The sequence below is a fragment of the Palaemon carinicauda genome, chromosome 26 (assembly GCF_036898095.1).
Source record: "Palaemon carinicauda isolate YSFRI2023 chromosome 26, ASM3689809v2, whole genome shotgun sequence".
NCBI classification, from domain to species: Eukaryota; Metazoa; Arthropoda; class Malacostraca; order Decapoda; family Palaemonidae; genus Palaemon; species Palaemon carinicauda.
In genome coordinates this window covers 83,882,009-83,905,543 of record NC_090750.1, presented here as the reverse complement: position 1 = coordinate 83,905,543, position 23,535 = coordinate 83,882,009, and the positions used below count along the sequence as shown (strand labels likewise).

General features: G+C 40.8%; 1 protein-coding gene across 1 annotated transcript; it reads right to left on the bottom strand.

The window, feature by feature from the left end:
- Positions 1-2,372: 2,372 nt before the first annotated feature.
- Positions 2,373-22,467, bottom strand: Gas41 (YEATS domain-containing protein 4 Gas41). Its single transcript, XM_068349843.1, has 6 exons — positions 22,352-22,467; positions 19,823-20,017; positions 12,942-13,085; positions 7,640-7,777; positions 7,219-7,417; positions 2,373-6,315 (listed from the first exon to the last, which is right to left on the bottom strand). The coding sequence occupies exons 2-6, from the start codon at positions 19,985-19,987 to the stop codon at positions 6,137-6,139; spliced, it is 825 nt and encodes a 274-aa protein (XP_068205944.1). The 5' UTR covers positions 19,988-20,017; positions 22,352-22,467; the 3' UTR covers positions 2,373-6,136.
- Positions 22,468-23,535: the final 1,068 nt, after the last annotated feature.

Genomic DNA, 23,535 nt, shown 5'->3' with positions numbered 1-23,535 from the left:
TTGTAAATAAGATCCACTTCTAATGACAACATTCAGCAATCAGGACCTTGTCTCTGACTTTAAGAGAACAAATCATCTAACAAGGTAATTTGTTGTTACTTGCTGCTCATCACTGCCACCAGATGGATGTGGTGGACGTTCACAAGTATGGACTCAGATGGATGTGGTGGACGTTCACAAGTATGGACTCCGGTGTTGTATAAGTTTGCTGTTTGTACAATGAGTTGTCTTACTGCCACTAAGAGTTTGATAGTTTTTTCTTTATCTTTGTCTTATAGCATCTTCCAAATCATATGATCTTGTGAAAAGTAACGTTCTTAGTTTCTTCTTAAGTTCAATTGCTCCCTTTAGGTCCTTCATTTCAGTGGGCAGTTTATTATAATATTTATATTTAATTTGCTTTGCCTATTCCTTTATTAACTTGACATGTTCCTCGAAATTAAAAATAGTAATGTTTCTGTATCTTACCTTTGTTTAAAGTACTATAACATTCATAAAAAGAAATCTTATCTGAGACTCAAGCTGTTGGGTCCCCTTGCCCAGAACCAAAACAAGGGGTGGTAGTCCTGGGACCATCTATTTAAATGTATGGTAGCAGATTGGGGTTGTCAGTCTGTGTGCTATATCCGGCCACATCTGGCAAACCACCACATTGCAAGATGTGTACTTAAGCGCAAGTTTAGGATCCTGTGCCTCATCTTTAGATGAGGTAGTAGGTTGGCCAAGGCACCAGCCGCCCGTTGAAATACTACCGCCAGAGAGTTATGGGGTCCTTTGACTGGCCAGACAGTACTACGTTGGATCCTTCTCTTTGGTTACGGTTCTTTCTCTTTGCCTACACATACGCCGAATAGTCTGGCCTATTCTTAACAGATTCTCCTCTGTCCTCACACACCTGACAACACTGAGGTTACTAAACAATTCTTCTTCGCTCAAGGGGTTAACTACTGCACTGTATTTGTTCTGTGGCTACTTTCCTCTTAGTAAGGGTAGAAGAGACTCTTTAGCTATGGTAAGCAGCTCTTCTAGGAGAAGGACACTCCAAAATCAAACCATTGTTCTCTAGTCTTGGGTAGTGCCATAGCCTCTGTACCATGGTCTTCCACTGTCTTGGGTTAGAGTTCTCTTGCTTGAGGGTACAATCAGGCACACTATTCTATTTAATTTCTCTTCCTCTTGTTTTGTTAAAGTTTTCATAGTTTATATAGGAAATATTTATTTTAATGTTACTCTTCTTAAAATATTTTATTTTTCCTTCTTTCCTTTCCTTACTGGGCTATTTTCCCTGTTGGGGCCCCTGGGCTTATAGCATTTTGCTTTTCCAGCTAGGGTTGTAGCTTAGCAAATAATAATAATAATAATAATAATATTGCGCATCCAGCATAAGTTTGCACTGGTAAAATGCATCTGGGCGATGAGCGTATGAATAAGGCAAGTGTGAGTGAGGTATGTCCAGGTTAGGGGCGTCTAGGTGAGGCGTGTGTGGGTGACACGTGTCTGATTAAGGATCTTCTGAGTTCTTCAGGATGAGGTAATGAGGTGTCAGGCAGAGGTTGACGAGCAACCTTGTGAGTGCGTTCAGGTGAGCTAGGGTGATCAATAGAGAGAGGGCTCCTCCTTCTACTGTATAGAAGTGATAGTCAGGTGATCGTCGTCTCTGCAAAGAATAATCTGAAGAGCTAAGGAATTCAGGTTAAGGCACTCATCCTTGCTTGTGGTACTTCGTAAGAGGACGATCTTGAGGTGCCTGGGGGTGTGCAGTTATGCGCTCAGGTAAAGGCGAGTTATAATGTGTGCTCGCTGGTTCCTTTGCAGAAGCACATTTCCCGTAGGAAGGGCAGTTAGGTGACGTCTCCCCTGGAAGTCTCAGTAGGTTGAGAGACTGAGGTGGTCGAGTGTTGCTTTGGGGGTATGAGCCCAGTGAGGAGGGATTCCTTCCTCTGGGCCCTCAAGGGAGAAGCGCCAATGACATCTTTTGCATTAGCAGCAACACTTTCCTGTGGCAACCTCGCAGCATTCACCTTCACTAACCACTTCTTGCAGTCCCAAGTGGGCCAAAACATACATAAAGCATCATCTATCTGTAAATCACATGACTCTCCATAAAGTGGAAGCCCAACTGTTTCGCTAGGGTAAACGGGACGGTCCCCTTACCCTGAAGTCTGCCTCAAGTTAAAAGGCCACCACTCTTACCCGACCAGCCTCCAGAGAACAACGGGGAAGGGTTGTAGAGCAACTTGCTGGGGTCAAAGAATGCAGTCGGGACTTTTTCAACTTCAAGGATGACCCTAAAGGCAAAAAATCCCTTTCGGACTTATACCTCCTTTTGCCATACAATACCTACTAAGAGGGCAATTAAAATCAAGGTAAAATCAAATTAAGACATTTTTATTCGATACAAAATGTGTAACATAAATAGTACAAAATATAAAAAACTTAGGTATAAGCATATTTCTATAAATATCATAATGAAGCTAAATTATATAAAAAGTTATATTAATTTACAAATAAAAATGAAAAATTTGGAGGTAATTTGTATCTTTCCTCACTATACAATCCTGAATCCTTAACATAGGAACACATTTCAGCGAAGCTGGAGTAATCAGAGGTTAAAATTTCATTACGAGATATAAACCGGTAACTAGTAGTTACCGACCAGGCGCGGGAAAGCCCCACTCCCTTGCTTGCTCACTAAGCAATCACTCTGATTGAGGCCAGGACTTTCTAGTGAGTAGGTAATGGAGTAAAGCACTCAGGTTTGTATAGTTAGGAAAAATACAAATTACCTCACACTTTGTCATTTGTTCCTATACAAATACAAACTCTTGTCATTGTCAGTTGCACAGTTTTAAGGTTCCATACACCTCATGCACCAGTGGCTTAACAATACCAGTGGGTCCACAGCCCGTGCAATAAAAGGTTGCTGAGCAGATAATCTCTGTGTAGTAACAATGAAGCTTATACCTGTCAATGGGTTGACCTAGGTACAACACACTCCCCCTCGTAAGGAGTGTGGGGGACGACACTTCTATATTATATAATAGAAAAACTACAGGCTAAGTGGGGCTTACTTGCAAGAAAATTGATTCCAGCTGACAAGATTTCCGACACTGTGCCACAAGAGAGGGGAAGATGGAAAGGAAAGGAAAGGGCCAGTCCTTCTCCTCCACTTTCATCCCAGTCTGACAAGCAACCTCCATTCTTGATCCGATGCCAATGGTCCTGTGAAAGGAGCCGAGGCAGTGGTATCACCTGCTGTGCACCTACTATAGGTCCTAACAAAATGGTGTCTGGGACCTGTGGTTTGATTCCAGCAAGTAATAGGCAGTGACCTGCTGCTTCCTGACCCCTGCCTGGAGTACCTGCGCCACAGAGAGATTCTTCTGGAATGCCAAGGTTGTGTTTACTCCTCCAACATCATGAGCTCTAACCTGAGTTCTACCTGGAGCAGAAGATGAGGGTGGTGAGTTGGTACGGTGAATAACTTCCCTCAGCCAAGAGGAGATCATATTTAGTCACCTTCTTCCTAACTAACCCTGTGAGACGTAAAAGTATTGCAAGTGAGGTCGAGTTGTTTGCGTACGACTAAGGTATCTTCTCAACAACCACTCAGAACACAAAAGCAACTGATCAGGATTGTTGGTTACTGCTCTAAGGCTCACAACCTGAAATGAAGACAACCTGGAATCAGGAACTGATGAAGGAGAATGAGACCTGTCTACAGTGCTCGGTATGAGGAACTCTAAAAGAAAGACCATGAGGCTGGCTAACTCGTTTGGAGCAGGCTAAGGCGGGGATGAGAAACTCGGACTGATGGAGGAATTGAGGGAGGATGCGGAGAAAGAGGGGGAGCCACGAGATTCGCTTACTCGTCATCAAAATCCTATTTTTATAATCTCTTGAAGTTCTTTAATGATAGAGCTTTACTCCCTGTAAAAGAGGACCACAACTCCTTTGCCAACTTGTCATTAACCATTCCTTGAATATCTTCTCGTGCAACTCAAGGAATGCAGACACACTCATCCAGAAGTTCCCTGTTTCAAAAGCGTTAAATAAAAACTATATGGTGTGAAGTTGTGCCTTGGCATGCTTCTTCATCAGCTCTTCTCTGTCAAAGCTAATGCTTCAAAAGAGCCCACCTGATACCATCGACAGTTTGAGATAATTGAATGTGTGCACGTAATGCCGTAAACACGTTCAAGAGATAATGATACCCCAATGACTCGGCCAGTGTAGGGTGGGGTAAATACAAATACATCTCAAGCTCCTTTCCCCTTGGAGAAGATCAAGAATGAGAAGGGCTGTTCCCAGTATCCCTTCTAGAATCACTCATGATCTCTGCGGGAAGCTCAAGAATCCATTCTAGTCTGCAAGATCTATTCTTCAGTACTGACTGAATATGCTTATTTTCTTTGAGACTTGAGTCGATCAGAGACAATCGATAATTGTCGCCGGATGAAATTACTCTGGGTGATCTCGAACAGCAATGGGTTTGAAGACAAGGGTTACCCAGATGAGTAACTGGGGAACGAAGGCCATGCCTCCAATAGTCGGAAAGGTCTACTGGATAGATCTGTAGGTCATAATTATGAGTGCAGTTTGGCATGCTTTAGTTCTCGCAGACGTAAGGTCCCTTCTCAAAGATGATTCAAAATTACATTCCATTCTGGATGTGTGCTGTAGAAGTGCGTTTTGTTGACAAATGAAGCATTGAAGCGCGTCTCATACTCCAGCTTCGCTGATATCTATTCTTACATAAAGGATGAGGGTTTGCATTTGTGTCAAAACAAATGTGTGTATTGTATTGTATGATACATAGTACTGTACTTACAATTAACTCTTCCCACAAACATGAATGAGAATATCACTAAAAAATCTTAACAATTTAATTCCAATGAAGACAGCCAAGACTACTGTATTACATAAGTTTTACAACTTTATTACCATACTGTCTAATATCTAATAATAATTCTTTTTATTGATTTACACTTGATTTAATAAATCTGCAAGTTTCAAAATAAGTTCTTGAATCAGGAAGCAAATGCAAGATTTAGGATTTACTCTTCCACTATCTTTATCTTTATTATGCTCTAGTTTTTCTTTTATCTTGAAATTATCCTCCACAAAGTAGAGACATATGCAAAGATCATCAAGAGCCTCTGCTGATCTAAACTGCAAAGTATGTATTACATATAATCATGATTTTAGTCAACAACTTCTACAAAAGCATCCCTATGTGAAGTGGGATTCTTATTAAATACACCAAAAGAGTGATTTAAAATGTACATTGATACAGGTGTAACCACTTATAATCAATTTAATATTTGACAAATGACACAAAGTAAAGTTTAATTACAAATATAAAAACAAGATAGTCTACAAAAAATATCGAATTTTCTACATGGAAACTTTAAAGTAGGCTGAAACCACAACCTTGTTATGAGTGACATCATATTTTATTAATATACCTTATAATCACCAATGACCTTGATGTGAAAAACTTCTAACCTTAAATATAAATCTTTAGGCAAACTTACTCTAAGCACTTGAATGTTACTTCAGTATAAAACTATGAAACTATAGTTTTATGAATTTACAATATAATTAGAGTACAGTTGCTAATTTTTAATATACTTGACTATACATTTGCTTTTGCATAACCCTGAAATATATGACAAGGTAAATACCCTAACTTATTCTCTTGAATGTAATTTCATATCATGTCTATGTTAAAATCTTACAAAAAAGAGAAAAAGAAAAAAAAAAAACTTTTATCAACATAGAGTTAATAGTTCTATAAAAAATTGTTTTATGGTCTTAAAAGTGATAATTGTTTTATAGTCTTAAAAGTTATAACACTCATGTAGGCATACATTATGACTCCTAAAACCAACCAACAGTATATGACAATTCATAGACAAAAACCCTCTGGAACTGCGGAATTGTGTCACATTCTTTGACATTTTACACTTACTGTATCTAGGATCAGAATTTCCCCCCTGTAATCTATTATGAAATAACTATCTTTTTTTCTCACACAAAATATATTAAAAATCCCATGACAGTTAAAAAATTTCCCCCAAGTGGCCCAGTGAAAGTATTGTACCTTATAATTATAATACAGAATTATGAACATTCAAGACAAACCTGATACATCAATGGCTATCTCCGATTGGCACTTATTAATGTCATCTTTGAATTTTGTAATTGTATCTTTGGCCAGTTTGATCTTCTCTCGTAAATCCACAATCTCCGCTGATATCTTCTCCTTGGCATTGATGAGATTTTTCAGAGTTTTATCTTTTTTCTCTTCAACTGAAAAAAAGAGCAATCAGATTTATACTGGCTCAAATCCCCCTGATAATCATAAATAAAGCAATTGCAGTACCATCCCCAAAGTCTTGGCTTTTGTATGTCCATAGGATCTTGTTTGTTGTGCTTTTGTTTAGTGTATTCATAAGCTTAACAGAAATTTGTGAGGTATAAATTTTGTCTCTATTCTCCTACTTTTTTTTCCTATAGCTTCTATTTCCATCATAAGTTCATGTTTAGTGTATTCGTAAGCTTGCCACAAGTTTACGAGGTATACATTTTGTCTCTATTCTCCTACTTTGTTTTCCTATATCTTTTATTTGCATCATGAGTTCATTCTGCATTATCCATTTTTCACTTGCGTTATATTGCTTTTAATTATCTTTAAATTGCCATACTAAATAGCAAATAATCTGGCTAACAGATAATTAATGTTCTTTTAAGAGCTTCTTTAAGTTATTGAAAAGCCAATTAAGTGAATGACTTCTTAGCTAAATTACTTGACTAGATCACGAATCTACAGTACTGTACAGCATATTAAAATGCATTTTATCAAAAAAGAATAAAATTCATCCACTGAAAGTGACAATGGAGGTTAGCATTAGGTGGGAGACCTCAGAGAAAATATTCAAAATTTGTATTTTTGTAAGTCGGGAAATACTAAAATTACTTTTATTTCAGACAGACTTAAATCAAATCAATAATGCAAAAACTGCGTAAGATATAAAAGTCAATATTTAACCTGTGGGTCCTTAAGACAAAAAATTGTATTACCTGGGTTATTCAAAGACCACAAATGTGGGCTGTACATGAATGATGGATTTGGAATTTAAAAAGTTATAAACAATTAAAAATGAATGAAGATTGAGATAGTACTGTAACAAAGGTTAGAAAAGTCACACTTACAATCTGTGTCATGCTTGTATTCCCCCAGCTTAAGTTGTCTTGTGTTTGTCAACAACTGCCGCATCATAGCTGAAGGGTCTTGAAAGATCAATTCTTCATAAAATTCGGAGACAAGCGGCTTTTTGAGATCTGTTGGTACAACAGGCGGTGTTGTTCCAGGTGCTGACTGGAACAACTTCAAGATGTGGTAAATTTTTACCTGAAAACCATGAATTATGAGTAAACAGTACAAAACCTTGCATTTCTTTAGTAAAGTTGAAAACACAAATAGAGACAGAGAATGCTAAATGTTTTCAATCATTTAGACAGTAGACAAAACTCACATATTTATCAATAGAAATATTTCTTCAAATTATATCAACCATATTGATAATAATCTTATTTAAAATTCAACATTCCAATAACAACAATAAATACTTACAGGTCTCTCATTTGGATCATGAAAGAAAATTTTGATGACAATTTCAAATTCACCCCATCCTGTTTCTGTAACCTCATAAGGTGGTTCCGTCAGTACTCTGTTTTGATTGGCATAACTTTCGTGCAATTTGAAGTGAATCTGAAAGGAACAGTAAGTTTATAAAAAAAAAATCAGTAGTTTTATGCCTACACTCTTAAGATTACACTAATTCTTTACGTAGATCTCATCCAACAGAAACCTTTATACCTCAAGACAATGCTGCTTTGAGTTTTCCTACTTATGAACTGGAGCACTATGCTCAGGATCATAACTTACAGCCAATAATATGTGTACATCAGATTCCTATTTTTCAGAAAATTATTTTACATTGTTTGTCTTAATGAACAAATTCTGCTTCATCTTTCCTTTTACAATGTTATAAATATGATCAAGCATTGTAAAAGGCAGAACAATTCTAAAAGATTAGACATTATGTAAAACAAACAGTTTATCCTCGGTTAAATTTTAATCCCCATGGGAGCCGTTTGCATACTTTCAATTAAATTCAAACACCTTTTCATGAACGAAAGTATGAGAAAAATAAAGTTACGAGAATTCTTCAAACTCAATTAAATTGAATATAAGTATGAAGCTTATAGTAACTGGAAAAAGTTAAAAAGTTTTAAATAAAAAAAGAAAATGTTTAACAACCATCCCATTACTAGTAAACAAAACAGTTTTCGATCAAAAAATTCAATAACCTACTCTTGTGTACAAAAACACAACTGCACCATCTTGATTTATCTTCACTAAATTATATTTTTAATCACTACAAGACAGTCTTCTTCTGGCCTATTAGTGTAGGGACTATTCCAACTACAGAAAATACCATCAGCAGCCTCATGACATACAAACTATTAATTCCAATATTTATAGGCTGATTGGTTTACAAGCTACCTCCATGATTCCCATAATCTTCCATCTTTTTGGAGGTTATTATATTAACCCTTCTCCTCCATTTCCTGGTTTATTTAAGACAAGGATTACATAGAGACATAAGGCTGTCCATTTAATTAGCCTTGTATAAACATCTTGGGGACAAGTAGACTTTAGGCTTTCAAAAGTAAAACTTAGTTATCACATAAGCTGGTATAGTAAGTCTAAATGTGTGTTCAAAAATTAATAATGATATTTTGATTATAAAATAAATTTTTGAATATACTTACCCGGTGAATATATAATAGCTGACGTCTCTGACGGCTCGACAGATTCCAAAAACTCGCGAGCGATCGCCGTGAAGGTTGCGGGTGTGACCACCAGCGCCGACTATCGGCCAGATACCGCATATACTTGTAAACATCTCCAGTTCTTCTCAGTCCCCTAGGTCTCTATCGGGGAGGAAGGGAGGGCCTTTAATTTATATATTCACCGGGTAAGTATATTCAAAAATTTATTTTATAATCAAAATATCATTTTTAAATATTAAACTTAGCCGGTGAATATATAATAGCTGATTCACACCCATAGTGGTGGGTAGAGACCAGTATTAATACAATAAAGGCGTATATGCTCAAGAGTTTTTGACAATTATTCAAAAAACAGACTTAAGTATAGGTACCTGGTAAGGAAGCAGACTCTGATTATTACTCTGCCTCATTAGTCCGCTATCCTCACGAAGCCCAGCGATCCTCTTAGGATGCTGAAAGACTCCCAGGATCTGCTATAACCAGGGTGAACACCCCTATAACAGGACCTCATCAATACCCTTAATCTGGGCGCTCTCAAGAAACAATATTTTGACCACCCGCCAAATCAAAAAGATTGCGAAAGACTTCTTAGTCTCACGTACAACCCAAAATAAGATTAAAAATTTCAAGAGTAGATTAAAAGGATATTGGGATTAAGGGAATGTAGTGGTAGAGCCTTCACCCACTACTGCACTCGCTGCTACGAATGGTCCCAGTGTGTAGCAGTCCTCATAAAGAGTCTGGACATCTTTCAAGTAATATAAAGCGAAAACCGACTTGCCTCTCCAAAAGGTCGCGTCCATAATACTTTTAATGGGTCTATTTTGCTTAAACGCTACAGAAGTTGCTATCGCTCTAACTTCATGAGCCTTGACTTTAAGTAAATTATGATCCCTCTCACTTAATTGAGAGTGTGCCTCCCGAATCAAAAGTCTAATAAAATAAGACCACGCATTCTTAGACATAGGCAAAGAGGGCTTTTTAAAGGAGCACCATAAAGCCTCTGAACAACCTCGTCGCGGTTTAGTTCTGGATAAACCAAATTTAAGAGCTCTAACGGGGCACAGCACTCTTTCAACTTCATTCCCCACAATCTCAGAAAGACTGGGGATTTCAAATGATTTAGGCCAAGGACGAGACGGAAGTTCATTCTTGGCCAAAAAAACCAAGTTGAAGAGCGCATACTGCTTTATTAGCGGAGAAACCGATGTTCTTGCTAAAAGCATGTATCTCACTAACCCTTTTAGCCGAAGCCAAGCTCACCAAAAAAAAAGTGTCTTGAGGGTAAGATCCTTCAGGGAGGCTGAATTTAATGGTTCAAACCTGTCTGACATAAGGAACTGTAGGACCACGTCCAAGTTCCAAGCAGGAGTCGAAATATGACGCTCCTTGGAAGTCTCGAAAGACTTAAGCAGGTCTTGGAGATCTTTGTTATTAGAAAGATCCAAACCCTTATGCCTGAAAACAGAAGCTAACATGCTTCTGTAGCCTTTAATGGTGGATGCAGAGAGGGAGCGACCGTTTCTCAGATAAGGCAGAAAATTCGCAATCTGCGCTACAGAGGCACTTGGAAGAGGAAATAGAGGAGGACTTGCACCAGTCTCTAAATACCTCCCATTTCGACTGATAGGTCCTGATGGTAGAGGATCTTCTAGCCCTCGCGATCGCTCTAGCTGCCTCCTTCGAAAACCTTCGAGCTCAAGAGAGTCTTTCGATAGTCTGAAGGCAGTTAGACGAAGCGTGGTGAGGCTTTGATAAAATCTCTTTACGTGAGGCTGTCGCAAGAGATCCATCCGTAACGGCAGACTTCTTGGAACGTCTACCAGCCATAGAAGTACCTCTGTGAACCACTCTCTCGCGGGCCAGAGTGGAGCAACCAATGTCAACCTGGTCCCTTCGTGAGAGGTGAACTTCTGCAGCACCTTGTTTAGGATCTTGAAAGGTGGAAAGGCATAAACGTCCAGGTGAGACCAGTCCAGCAGGAAAGCGTCTATGTGGGCTGCCCCTGGATCTGGAACTGGAAAGCAGTAAGTCGAGAGCCTCTTTGTCAGTGAAGTCACAAAAAGATCTATGGTGGGTTGACCCCATGTCATCCATAGCTTCTCGCACACAGTCTTATGCAACGTCCACTCCATGGAGATGACTTGTCCTCTTCTGCTGAGGCAGTCCGCCAAGACATTCATTTTCCTTGCACAAATCTCACCAAAGGAGAGATGTTACTTGCCTTAAATGGAGTTCCTTCTGATCCGTGGATCAAAGACCCGAGCATTCCAGACTGTCCAGTGGAGCTCCCTAACCCAAATCCGATGCATCTGAAAACAACACATGGTTTGGGTTCTTGATCGCAAGAGAAAGACCTTCTCGAAGTCTGATGTTGCTGTCCCACCAAGTCAGACATGTCTAGACTGAGTCGGAGATTGGGAAAGAGATACTCTCTAAGCCCTTCTCCTTGTTCCAAAGGTTTAGGTGAAATTGGAGAGGGCATAGGTTGAGTCTCCCCAGAGAGATAAACTACTCCAGCGATGAAAGAGTTCCCACGAGGCTAGTTCAAACTCTTACAGAGTAACTGTTTTTCTCTTGCAAGTGAAGGACTTTTAACAGAGCTTGTTCCATTCTTGTGGGAGACGAAAAGGCCCGAAAAATCAGACACTGTATCTCCATTCCCAAATAAAGAATAGTCTGGGATGGGGTACTGTAAGTTACGACTTCTCTACGTTCACTATGAGACCTAGCTCCTTGGTTAGGTCTAATGTCCATTAGAGGCTCTCAAGACAGCGATATAATGACGACGCCCTGATTAGCCAGTCGTCAAAATAAAGGGAGGCTCTGAATCCTCAAAAAATGTAGAAAGCTTGCTACATTTTGCAAGGGCCTTGTAAAAACAAGAGGAGCAGGAATGAGGCCGAAGTACAGTGCTCGACATTGGTACATTACTTTCCCGTCCACAAACCTCAGATGTTATTGAAAGTTTGGATGAATCAGGATGTGGAAGTATGCATCCTGAAGGTCGAGAGAGACCATCCAGTCGCCTTCCCTTACTGCTGCCAAGACAGATTTGGTAGTTTTCATCGTGAAGTTTGTCTTGACAATGAACACATTGAGCGCACTTACATCTTAAGTACTCCTGCAGTGAACGTGGCTGCCAGATCATTGGAGCCATCCCTGATAGCCTTGTTCCTGCAGTGAACGTGGCTGTCAGATCATTGGAGCCATCCCTGATAGCTTTGTTCATGCATGACATAATTGTACAGCAATACATTGACAGCTGGAGAGACCTTCTTACTTAAGGCTCCCAGGGACCAATCCAACAAATAAAAACTTCAAACGCTCGAAAAAACTCCTAACAGGAGATGGTCTAGCTCTGAAGCCGACCATAAAATCTTGGAGCGTCTCATGGCCAGGCGACGGGGAGAGTCTACGAGGCTTGAGAAGTCTCCCTGGGCAGAGGCAGGAACTCCCAAGCCGAGAACTACTCCCGTGTCATACCAGACGCTCGCTCTAGAAGCCAGTTTAAAAGGAGGCAAAGCAAAGGCTGTCTTCCCCAAACTCCTCCTGGTGATCAACCAGTCGCCTAGCAAACATAAAGCTCTCTTAGAGGAGCGAGAGAGCACTGGCTTAGTAAACGAAGGCTTCGAAGTAGCTAGGCCTAGCGTAAACTCTGACGGAGGCGAACGAGGAGCAGCAGTTACAAAATGGTCCGGACAAAGATCCTTAAAAATCAGCATGATTTTTTTAAAGTCCATAGAGGGCTGAGCACCTTTAGGCTCCTCTCCTTCTGACAAAGTCCCCAAAGGAATATCAGTAGGAGGGGGATCAGCAACTTCATCATCTGAAGGAACCTCGTCCGACAATTGCCGAGTCTCATGAAAAGGAGAGACCTGCCGCGGCGGCAACGCTTGACAGGCCGATAGTCGGCGCTGGTGGTCACACCCGCAACCTTCACGGCGATCGCTCGCGAGTTTTTGGAATCTGTCGAGCCGTCGGAGAAGTCAGCTATTATATATTCACCGGCTAAGTTTAATATTTAAAATTGAAGGTTTTGAACATTAATATACTGTACTGGAAAATTTCCTCACCTTTTTAACGTATGTTGACATGTCTTCATTATTATAAGGCTTAACATAAACTGTCCATTCATGTGTATGGCCATCTTCTTCTCTTTTCTTACCAAAATACCTTGCTACATTTCCATAGACAAGTGGCTTAACAATAGTTAGTCCCTGAAAAATAAACAAAGGTATAAAAGTTTTGATACAGAATATTGTATACAGTACACATAAGATACCACTGTATAATACAAAGTTAAGAGATTTAATTGTGTTCTAAATACAAAGCTTATATTTTACTCAATTTCCAATGGCAACAGAAGTGGAAAATCCAAGAACTGAATTCCAATTTGAAGGTAAACTTCGAGTTTCTGTTGCATAATGAAGGAAATATGAATTCTCACTAGATTGAAGTAGATATATTGAGTGTAGATAGTTCCCTATAGAATTGCAAAATTACCCATTTCATCACAGCTCCATGTAATTCCCTTTTTAGAGATTTTAGAGATCAAGGCATCAGCTCTGATCTTTCAAAAACATGTAGATGGCAGTCGTAAAGAGCTTTTCTTAGGAATAGGACACAAAGATATATTGGCCTCTACTCATAAGCCAGACATGTTATGTTTGCTCCAGTTAAGGGTCAGCAGCTTGATTGTGTTCATCTCTATGGTCCTCTCTTTTCTTCAATGGGACTTCGTGAGACATGAACTTTCACAAATCATTTGCCTGTAACAATAGTACCATGTGGTTTTACTTTGTTTCCTTAAAGTACCATATGGTTTTTACAGTTGTGAACTTCTAGGAGAAGGGCATTCCAAAATCAAACCATTGTTCTTTACTCTTGAGTAGTGCCATAGCCTCTGTACCATGGTCTTTCACTGTCTTAGGGTAGAGTTGTCTTGCTTGAGGGTACAATCAGGCACACTTTTATATCTTACTTCTCTTCCTCTTCCTTTTTTGAAGAGTTTATATCTTATATATATGGAAGATCTATATTAATTTTGTTACTGTTAATTACTTCTTTTGTATTCTATTTCCTTATTTTCTTTCCTCACTGGGCTATTTTTCCCTGTTGGAGGCCTTGGGATTATAGCATCCTGCTTTTCTAAATAGGGTTGTAGCTTAGCAAGTACGTACAGTAATAATAATAAAAATTCTTATATGTGATACTAAAAATGATATTTTAATTATAAAATAAATTTTTGAATATACTTACCCGGTGAATATATAATAGCTGCAACTCTGTTGCTCGACAGACAAAAAACAGTAAAAACTCGCCAGCGATCGCTATACAGGTTGCGGGTGTGCCCACCAGCGCCAACTGTCGGCCAGATACCATACTCGATGTAAACAAAGACTCAATTTCTTCTCATCCCACTGCGTCTCTATTGGGGAGGAAGGGAGGGTCGTTTAATTTATATATTCACCGGGTAAGTATATTCAAAAATTTATTTTATAATTAAAATATCATTTTTAAATATTTAACTTAGCCGGTGAATATATAATAGCTGATTCACACCCAAGGAGGTGGGTAGAGACCAGTTAAATATGTTTACATCGTACAAGCTAAGAGTTTTTATTTCATTTTGGAAGTTATCAATATAACAAAAACAAAATAAATAGGTACCTGGTAAGGAAGTCGACTTCTCCAATAGGTTGCGTCCATTATACTTTGCAGAGATCTATTTTGCTTAAAGGCCACGGAAGTTGCTACAGCTCTAACTTCGTGCGTCTTAACCTTAAGCAAAGATCGGTCTTCCTCACTCAGATGTGAATGAGCTTCTCGTATTAACAATCTGATAAAGTATGACAAAGCATTCTTTGACATAGGCAAGGATGGTTTCTTAACTGAACACCATAAAGCTTCAGATTGGCCTCGTAAAGGTTTAGTACGATCTAAATAGAACTTAAGAGCTCTAACAGGGCATAAGACTCTTTCTAGTTCATTGCCTACGATCTCCGATAAGCTGGGAATATCGAAAGATTTAGGCCAAGGCCGAGAAGGTAGCTCATTTTTGGCTAGAAAACCAAGTTGCAGCGAACAAGTAGCTTTTTCCGACGAAAATCCGATGTTCTTGCTGAAGGCATGAATCTCACTGACTCTTTTAGCCGAGGCTAAGCATACCAGGAAAAGAGTCTTAAGAGTGAGATCTTTCAGGGAGGCTGACTGTAAAGGCTCAAACCTGTCTGACATGAGGAATCTTAGTACCACGTCTAAATTCCACCCAGGAGTAGCCAAACGACGCTCCTTAGTGGTCTCAAAAGACTTAAGGAGGTCTTGCAGATCTTTATTGTTGGAAAGATCTAAGCCTCTATGCCGGAAGACCGATGCCAACATGCTTCTGTAGCCCTTGATAGTGGGAGCTGAAAGAGATCGTCCTTTTCTCAGGTATAAGAGAAAATCAGCTATTTGGGCTACAGAGGTACTGGTCGAGGATACAGAAACTGACTTGCACCAGTCTCGGAAGACTTCCCACTTCGATTGGTAGACTCTAATGGTAGACGCTCTCCTTGCTCTAGCAATCGCACTGGCTGCCTCCTTCGAAAAGCCTCTAGCTCTCGAGAGTCTTTCGATAGTCTGAAGGCAGTCAGACGAAGAGCGTGGAGGCTTTGGTGTACCTTCTTTACGTGTGGCTGACGTAGAGGGTCCATTCGGTTGGAATTACTTGCCCTTTCCGACTGAGACAATCTGCTATGACGTTCAAGTCGCCCTGGATGAACCTCGTTACTAGGGAGATGTCTCGACCTTTTGACCAGATGAGCAGGTCCCTTGCGATCTCGTACAACGTCAGTGAGTGGGTACCTCCTTGTTTGGAGATGTACGCCAAGGCCGTGGTGTTGTCCGAGTTTACTTCCACCACTTTGCCTCGAAGGAGATACTCGAAGCTTTTCAAGGCCAGATGAACTGCCAACAGCTCCTTGCAGTTGATATGCATGCTCCTCTGACTCGAGTTCCACAGACCTGAGCATTCCCGACCGTCCAGCGTCGCGCCCCAGCCCAAGTCCGATGCGTCCGAGAAGAGAACGTGGTTGGGTATCTGAACAGAAATCTGGATCGAGACCGCCTCTAGCGTCTTGTCCTTTTTCCAGTGAAAAGCCAGATGGAATTGAAGAGGACGGAGGTGTAGTCTTCCTAGTGATACAAATTGCTCCAGGGATGACAGCGTCCCTACCAGACTCATCCAAAGCCTGACTGAGCAGCGTTCTTTCTTCAGCATCTTCTGGATGGATAGTAGGGCTTGATCTATTCTGGGGGCCGACGGAAAAGCCCGAAAAGCTTGACTGTGAATCTCCATCCCTAAATACAGAATAGTTTGGGATGGGACCAGCTGCGACTTTTCCAAATTGACTAGGAGTCCCAATTCCTTGGTCAGATCTAGAGTCCACTTGAGATCCTTCAGACAGCGACGACTGGAAGAGGCTCTGAGAAGCCAGTCGTCCAAATAAAGGGAGGCTCGGATGTCCGATAAGTGGAGGAATTTGGCCACATTCCTCATCAGCCTCGTAAATACGAGAGGAGCTGTGCTTAGGCCAAAGCACAGGGCCCGAAACTGGTAAACCACATCTTCGAAGACGAATCTCAGAAAAGGTTGGGAGTCTGAGTGAATGGGGATGTGGAAGTAGGCGTCCCTTAGGTCTAGCGAGACCATCCAGTCTTCCTTTCTGACCGCTGCTAAGACTGACTTTGTGGTCTCCATGGAAAACTTCGTCTTTGTGACAAAGACATTCAGAGCACTGACGTCTAGCACCGGTCTCCACCCTCCTGTCTTCTTTGATACTAGGAAGAGACGGTTGTAAAACCCCGGTGATTGAAGGTCCGAGACTTTGACCACCGCTCCCTTCTCTAGCAAAAGAGACACTTCCAGTTTCAGGGCTTGTCTCTTTTTTTCCTCTCTGTACCTGGGAGAGAGATCGATGGGGGACGTCGCTAGAGGGGGTTTGCGTACAAAAGGGATTTTGTACCCCTCTCTGAGTAACTTCACAGATTGTTGATCTGCGCCTCTCTTCTCCCAGGCTTGCCAGAAGTTCTTGAGTCTGGCTCCTACTGCTGTCTGAAGTTGTGGGCAGTCAGACTCTGCCCTTAGAGGACTTGGATCCTTTCCTCTTCCCTCGCTTCCCTTCGGCACGAGCACCTCCTCTGCTGGAGGCTCTGCCACGAAAGGGCGGAATGAAGCGAGACGCTGGAGTGTCTATCCTCGGTCTAGCAGACAATGTAGGCAAAGGGGGAGCTTTGCGAGCCGAGGACGCAACTAGATCGTGGGTGTCCTTCTGAACTAAAGATAAGGCAATTTCCTTTACCAAGACTTCAGGAAACAGGCACTTGGAAAGGGGAGCAAAGAGTAGCTCGGATCTTTGGCATGGCGTCACTCCAGCAGACAGGAAAGAACATAGAGACTCTCGCTTCTTCAGGACTCCGGACGTGAATGAGGCGGCTAGCTCGTTGGACCCATCACGGACGGCCTTGTCCATGCAGGACATAATGAGCAAGGAAACATCCTTATCTGCAGAAGAGATTTTCCTGCTCAGGGCTCCTAAGCACCAGTCTAGGAAGTTAAAGACTTCGAAAGCCCTAAATATTCCTTTAAGAAGGTGGTCCAGGTCCGATGGTGACCAACAAATCTTCGAGCGTCTCATGGCAAGGCGGCGGGGAGAGTCTACAAGACTTGAGAAGTCGCCCTGGGCAGAGGCAGGAACTCCCAAGCCGAGAACTTCTCCCGTGGCATACCAGACGCTCGATCTAGACGAGAGTTTAGAGGGGGGAAAGGCAAATGCTGTCTTTCCTAAACTCTTCTTAGTCGAACGAGGAGCCACAGAAACAAAGTGGTCAGGGAACAACTCCTTAAACACAGCCATGACTTTTCTAAAGTCCAATGATGGTTGAGTTGCCTTAGGCTCGTCAAGTTCTGAAGGTTGATCCTCTTGTGGTTCAGCAACGTCCTCATCTGATAGTTCCTCATCCGAAAACTGATGAGGAAACGGCAAAGGAGTGGGCAACGTTTGGCTCTCTGAGTCCGGTCGCACTGGTGCATGCGTGACGGAGCCGGACGCAGCGTCATGGAACTGCTGCACAGTCTGTGAACTGTCAACAACCATGGGTGCGCGAGGACGCACAGCGTCCACCCGAGACTGTTTAGACCGTCTGGGTTGTGCAGTCAACACCATACCGGGTTGTGGAGGTTGACGCACCGCGTCAAAACAAGTCACCTCTGATGGTTGCTGAACGTCCTGAACGTCAACAACCACCTCCGTGCGTCGCCTAACGTCAACGTGCGGCTGGCAACCCACACTGGGTCGCATCGGTGGAGGTACAACCCCAACTGGTAGACGCGAGAAAGTTACCTCAGCGTCAACAGGACGCACAACAGACCGCTTGGATGGTTGTTGGCCAGAAGGTTCAGCAGCAACCTTCTCCGCATTGAAGTCCTCCATCAAGGACGCAAGCTTGGACTGCATGTCCTGCAGCAACACCCATTTAGGGTCTACGGCAGCAGGTGCGGCAACAGACGGGGTGAGCGACTGAGGCGGCACCGCTTTGCCTCTCTTAGGCGGCGAGCAGTCATCAGATGACGGCAACGAGTCCGAACTGACCCAGTGGCTACAACCGGGACGTTGGACTTGTCCTGAAGGGACCGACTTACGCTTCAAAGGTCGTGAGACCTTGGTCCAAGGTTTCTTACGAGAAACACCTTCGGACGACGAGGTAAAAACGGGCTCTCTCGTCTTACGTTGGTAGGGGCGATCTTGGGGAGATACGCCTGATACCATAGAGGGAACGTCTGTTCGCTGATCAAGGCCTCTCGAACCCATGAGTCGTACGACATTGCTTCTCCCCTGGGCTTGGGAGCTTGCAAGAGGTCCCGGACTAGGAGGACGACAGGCACGAACAGACGATCCCTCAAGCGCAACACTGTTCACAACACTTTGAGAAACACTAGGCACTTTAACACTTCCCGCGGCACTTTGGCACTTTAGTTCCTTTACGTCCGCCATGAGTTGATTGCGGTCACTAGCAAGGGACTCAACTCTCTCCCCCAAGGCATGGATAGCACGCATCATGTCTGCCATCGATGGTTCCTGAGTGCTAGGAGGGGGGTTAGGAACAACCACTACAGGGGAAGGATTAGGTTGAGGGGCATGTGGAGAGGAAAAATCTACCGACCTAGAAGAACTTCTCCTTACCCTATCTCTCTCTAGTCTGCGTGTATACTTCTCAAATTCGATAAAATCGAATTCCGAAAGGCCCACGCATTCCTCACACCGATCTTCCAATTGACAGGTTTTACCCCGACAATTGGAACAGTGTGAGGGTCGAGAGAAGCCTTTGGAAGACGCCTATGACAGTCCCTAGCATTGCATTTTCTGAACTTGGGAACTTGTAAAAGGTCAGCCATTTTGAATTGGTCAAGGGGGAATTCCAAAAAACGATCTAAGTCATCAACAATTAATCCGATACCAAAAAGAGTTCAAGGATTTATTTGAAGAAAAGCACCTGTACTGCGAAAGCTCAAACCAAATTAAAGTACTTCACCAAATATGATGGGAAAAACTCCAGGTTTCAACAGCGAGTAAAGTACGTCTTGTCGACACGTCGACAGAGAAGAAAATGAGTCTTTGTTTACATCGAGTATGGTATCTGGCCGACAGTTGGCGCTGGTGGGCACACCCGCAACCTGTATAGCGATCGCTGGCGAGTTTTTACTGTTTTTTGTCTGTCGAGCAACAGAGTTGCAGCTATTATATATTCACCGGCTAAGTTAAATATTTAAAAAAAAGTATTCCACACAAAAGGTACAACTAGATAAAATTGGAAACCATGAGCCTCACATTTTTTGGCAACATAACTGGTCTTTAACTGCACGGAGTAATCAATTTAAGAAAATACAGAACTGTACTGTACTGTTTTCGCCTACCTTTATTCTTCCTCCACTATCTGGTCCAAAGTCTGTTGCTGGCTGAATTTTTGGTGGTTGAGGTGGCTGTGTTTGCAACTGTATTGGAGGCTGTTGCTGTTGTTGTTGCTGAGGAGGATGTTGCAGCTGCTGTTGGGGAGGTTGATGGAGTTGTGCCTGTGCCATGGTTCTGGAAGATTATATACTTACGGGAATCTGAAAATATCAACACTGAATGTAGAATTACTATACATAGCTGCATAAAGTGTGTATTAATTGCACATTTTTTATGTCTCATGAGATACATAGTTCAGAAATTCCACCTCCTTTTACTTTACCATACATCATATGCTATAGCTTTCAAGACGATAGATTTGAATAGAGAAAGCAGAAATATAGGACTGAAAATGAATATGAGTAAAAATAAGATAATGTTCAAAGAAAGTGCTGAGACCACAAATAAGGGTTATGGACAAACCTCTAGAGATTGTTAATAAATTTACATACTTAGGACAGACAGTAAGTGTTTCCCCAGGATATGATACCAAAATCAAAAGAAGAATAAGCATAGGATGGAGCGCTTTTGGTAAATAACATGAAATTATGAAAAGTAAATTACCCCTTTCTTTATAAATAAAAGTACTTAATCAGATGGTCCTGCCAGTATTAACTTATGCATAAAAAATTTGGAGCCTTACTAAAGCCTTAGAATATAAGCTAATTACAACTTAAAGAGCTATGGAAAGAATAATTATAGGAGTAACACTAAGAGACAGAAAAAGAGCAACATGGATACGAGAGCAAACTAAAGTTCACCTTTAACCAAACTAAAGAGTTATTGGACCCATGACGTTAATCAAGTCTTCAACTCAAGGAAAATATCCTCGAGACACTGGTGAGTTATAACAGGAATAAAACCAAGACTAAAAGATCATTGACTAAAAACCAGCAAAATGTGGATGGAGACTTGTGTCTTAAACCATGGCTAAAATCAAAGTGAGGAAGGTACGAGTGAGTGGGGGGGGGGGGGCAGTGCTTCTCCCTGCTACCACTGGTAAGAACCGAAACAGTTGTTGACACCTTAAAAATTTTTTAGTTGTATGCCAGCTTGCACTGATTTCTATCTCGTAAGGAAAGAACAAGGGTTGATATTTGTGTCGGAACAAATATGATTTCTTTTTTACTGCATCCCTTTAGCACCTAGCTACACCCACTTATTATCCTTCTACTTTACCTCCAATCCAAATTTATATTATCCACCTTGTTGGCCACCCCCTCAGCTTTTATTTCATGAAACAACTGCTGGGATTTTCCACAGTCACATATCAGAACTGAATGATCTCCCCGACCGCAGTGCTGGAAATTATAGCCCAAATTCATGAATCCAATAGAGTCGTGTTTCTCTCTAGCATTTATCTTAATTCAATAATTGTAAGTGTAGGGAATGTTACCAGAGATTGTAACAAAACTAAAAGCATTAAAAAATTGACGAACTGATGTTAGATTTGAAGGATGAATGTAGGCATCTACTATAATAACATCTTAATTAATGCAATAGTTTGATATACTGTAGACATAAACAGTTTGGGAGGAGACACGGAGCCCCTATAGAAATTTGGGTCAAAATTTAAAAATATAAGTAAAAACCTCCTAACCTAACCTAACTTTTAACTCTTATTTAACATTACACGTCTATTGATGTTGACATGAACTGTCACTTAATTCACGGCTAACAACTATCGAACCACGAGGAAGATAACATTTCTTTGGTGTACTGTATACGGCAACAATAAGATTTAATATGAGACCTAAAAACCCGCAACTTTAACTTTAAACATGAAAAATTTAGAAGTAAATTGTATTTCTCCTAACTATACAATCCTGAGTTCTTTCAATATATGGTTCATGTATCTGGCTAGAAATTAAAGTATCATAGGGGTGTATGTATTATAGCGGCCACCCGTATGTATGATAATCGCCGACTAAGATACGGTCGTATAAGGGGGTAGCAGGGGGGCGTTAGGCCCCCTGTTAACATAAGTAGGTGAGGATACAGCTTATAGGTTAGGTTAGGTTAGGTTAGGTTAGGTTTCTTGGCATACATTTTCTTTGCAGCGGGAAGAACTAAATGATATATAAGGCTCTGCATCATACATTTACCAGGATATTTAACCAGCTGCAACTTAACCTACAAGCATTTCCTTCTTCCTATTTTATTAGCTTATTGCTACAGGAGGTAGGATACTCTATACTCAATTTTTTTTAAAGAGGTGCATTTGCACTGACTCGCAGCGATGCCCTTTTAGATCGGAAAAGTTTCCAAGTAGCTGATTGGTTAGAATTATTTTGTCCAACCAATCAGAAAGTAGGAAACTTTTCCGAGCTAAAAGGGCACCCATGCGAGTCTGTGCAAAGACGTCTCATTAAAAAACATTGAGTATAGTTTTTTTAAATTTATCTAATAAATTTAAGATGTATCACTCACTTATGTTTTCTGACTACTATATAACGGCCACTATATCATTCAATGTGAAATAAAAGACACTTTACCTATTGAACTAAAATTTCGTGAAGTATGAAGAAAGCGGCTTTCATTGGTCGCTGTCGTAGTATGAAGGGAGGTTTGACCTTTACAACGCATCTTTTATATCTCCACTCCATTATGGGTTTCTACATTCTTTTTAGGTTTATCAATCATAACACGTGTCATATATTCTTAATTCTCTAAGATCACTACCAAGGAAACATTTTACTTCTCCATGAATGACATTAATGATACTGTTGAAACTTTAAAACTATTTTTACTAGTAAATAACTAAAACTAAATGAAAATAAAACTAAGTTTATGGAGATTGGAAGGAGAACCAGCCTAAGAAACTTGGGCAACATTCAAATAGATAGCAATAGTAACTTTATTCAGATATCTAGTAAAGTTCATGAACTAGGGGTAGCCTATCCCTTAACTGTAACTTTTCTCTCAATGCTCAAATAAACAATGTAGTCAAAACTGCTGGATATCATCTTAGAAATTTGTTTTCATCAAGAGGTAGCTATATGAGTATTTTATAAAGAAATGATGATAAACTAACTGTGCTATTACCATGTTTGACTACTGCAATTCCATCTACTACAATCTACCCAAAGTGCAACTTTTCCTTCTATCCTAATTTCCTCTGTATATCCTAGGGGCTATCAATTATCGCTCTAGGACCCTTCGCCTTGATTTTATATATCATCCTGGCATGATTTAACCCACTCTTTTATTCAATTCTTTAATACAGCCAACCAGTCTGGGTAGTGCCTTAGCCTCTGTGCTATGGTCTTCCACTGTCTTGGAGTAGAGTTCTCTTGCTTGAGGGTACACTCGGGCAAAATATTTCATCTCATTTCTCTTCCTCTTGTTTTTATTAACGTTTTATAGTCTATATATATATATATATATATATATATATATATATATATATATATATATATATATATATATATATATATATGAGAGAGAGAGAGAGAGAGAGAGAGAGAGAGAGAGAGAGAGAGAGAGAGAGAGAGAGAGAGAGAGAGAGAGAGAGAGAGAGAGAGTTCCAAAATTCGAATGATACAATTGTTTTTAATATGCTTTATGAGTTTCATAGTACTGAACAAAACAATATTTCTTAAAATTGGAAGATGAGAATGCTGGCGAGAGTAAAATGGATTTTACTAAAGCGCAGTTATGCTACCCGTTTTTAACCTAA

What these genes read in the sequence shown, in the direction of transcription:
- Gas41 (XM_068349843.1), bottom strand. Translation starts at nt 19,987, where the DNA reads ATGGCACAGGCACAACTCCATCAACCTCCCCAACAGCAGCTGCAACAT. An exon ending in ATAGTGGAGGAAGAATAAAG is followed by an intron (nt 13,086 to 19,822) that starts GTAGGCGAAAAC and finishes TTTATTTTTCAG; the next exon opens with GGACTAACTATTGTTAAGCC. An exon ending in ATGATCCAAATGAGAGACCT is followed by an intron (nt 7,418 to 7,639) that starts GTAAGTATTTAT and finishes CATGGTTTTCAG; the next exon opens with GTAAAAATTTACCACATCTT.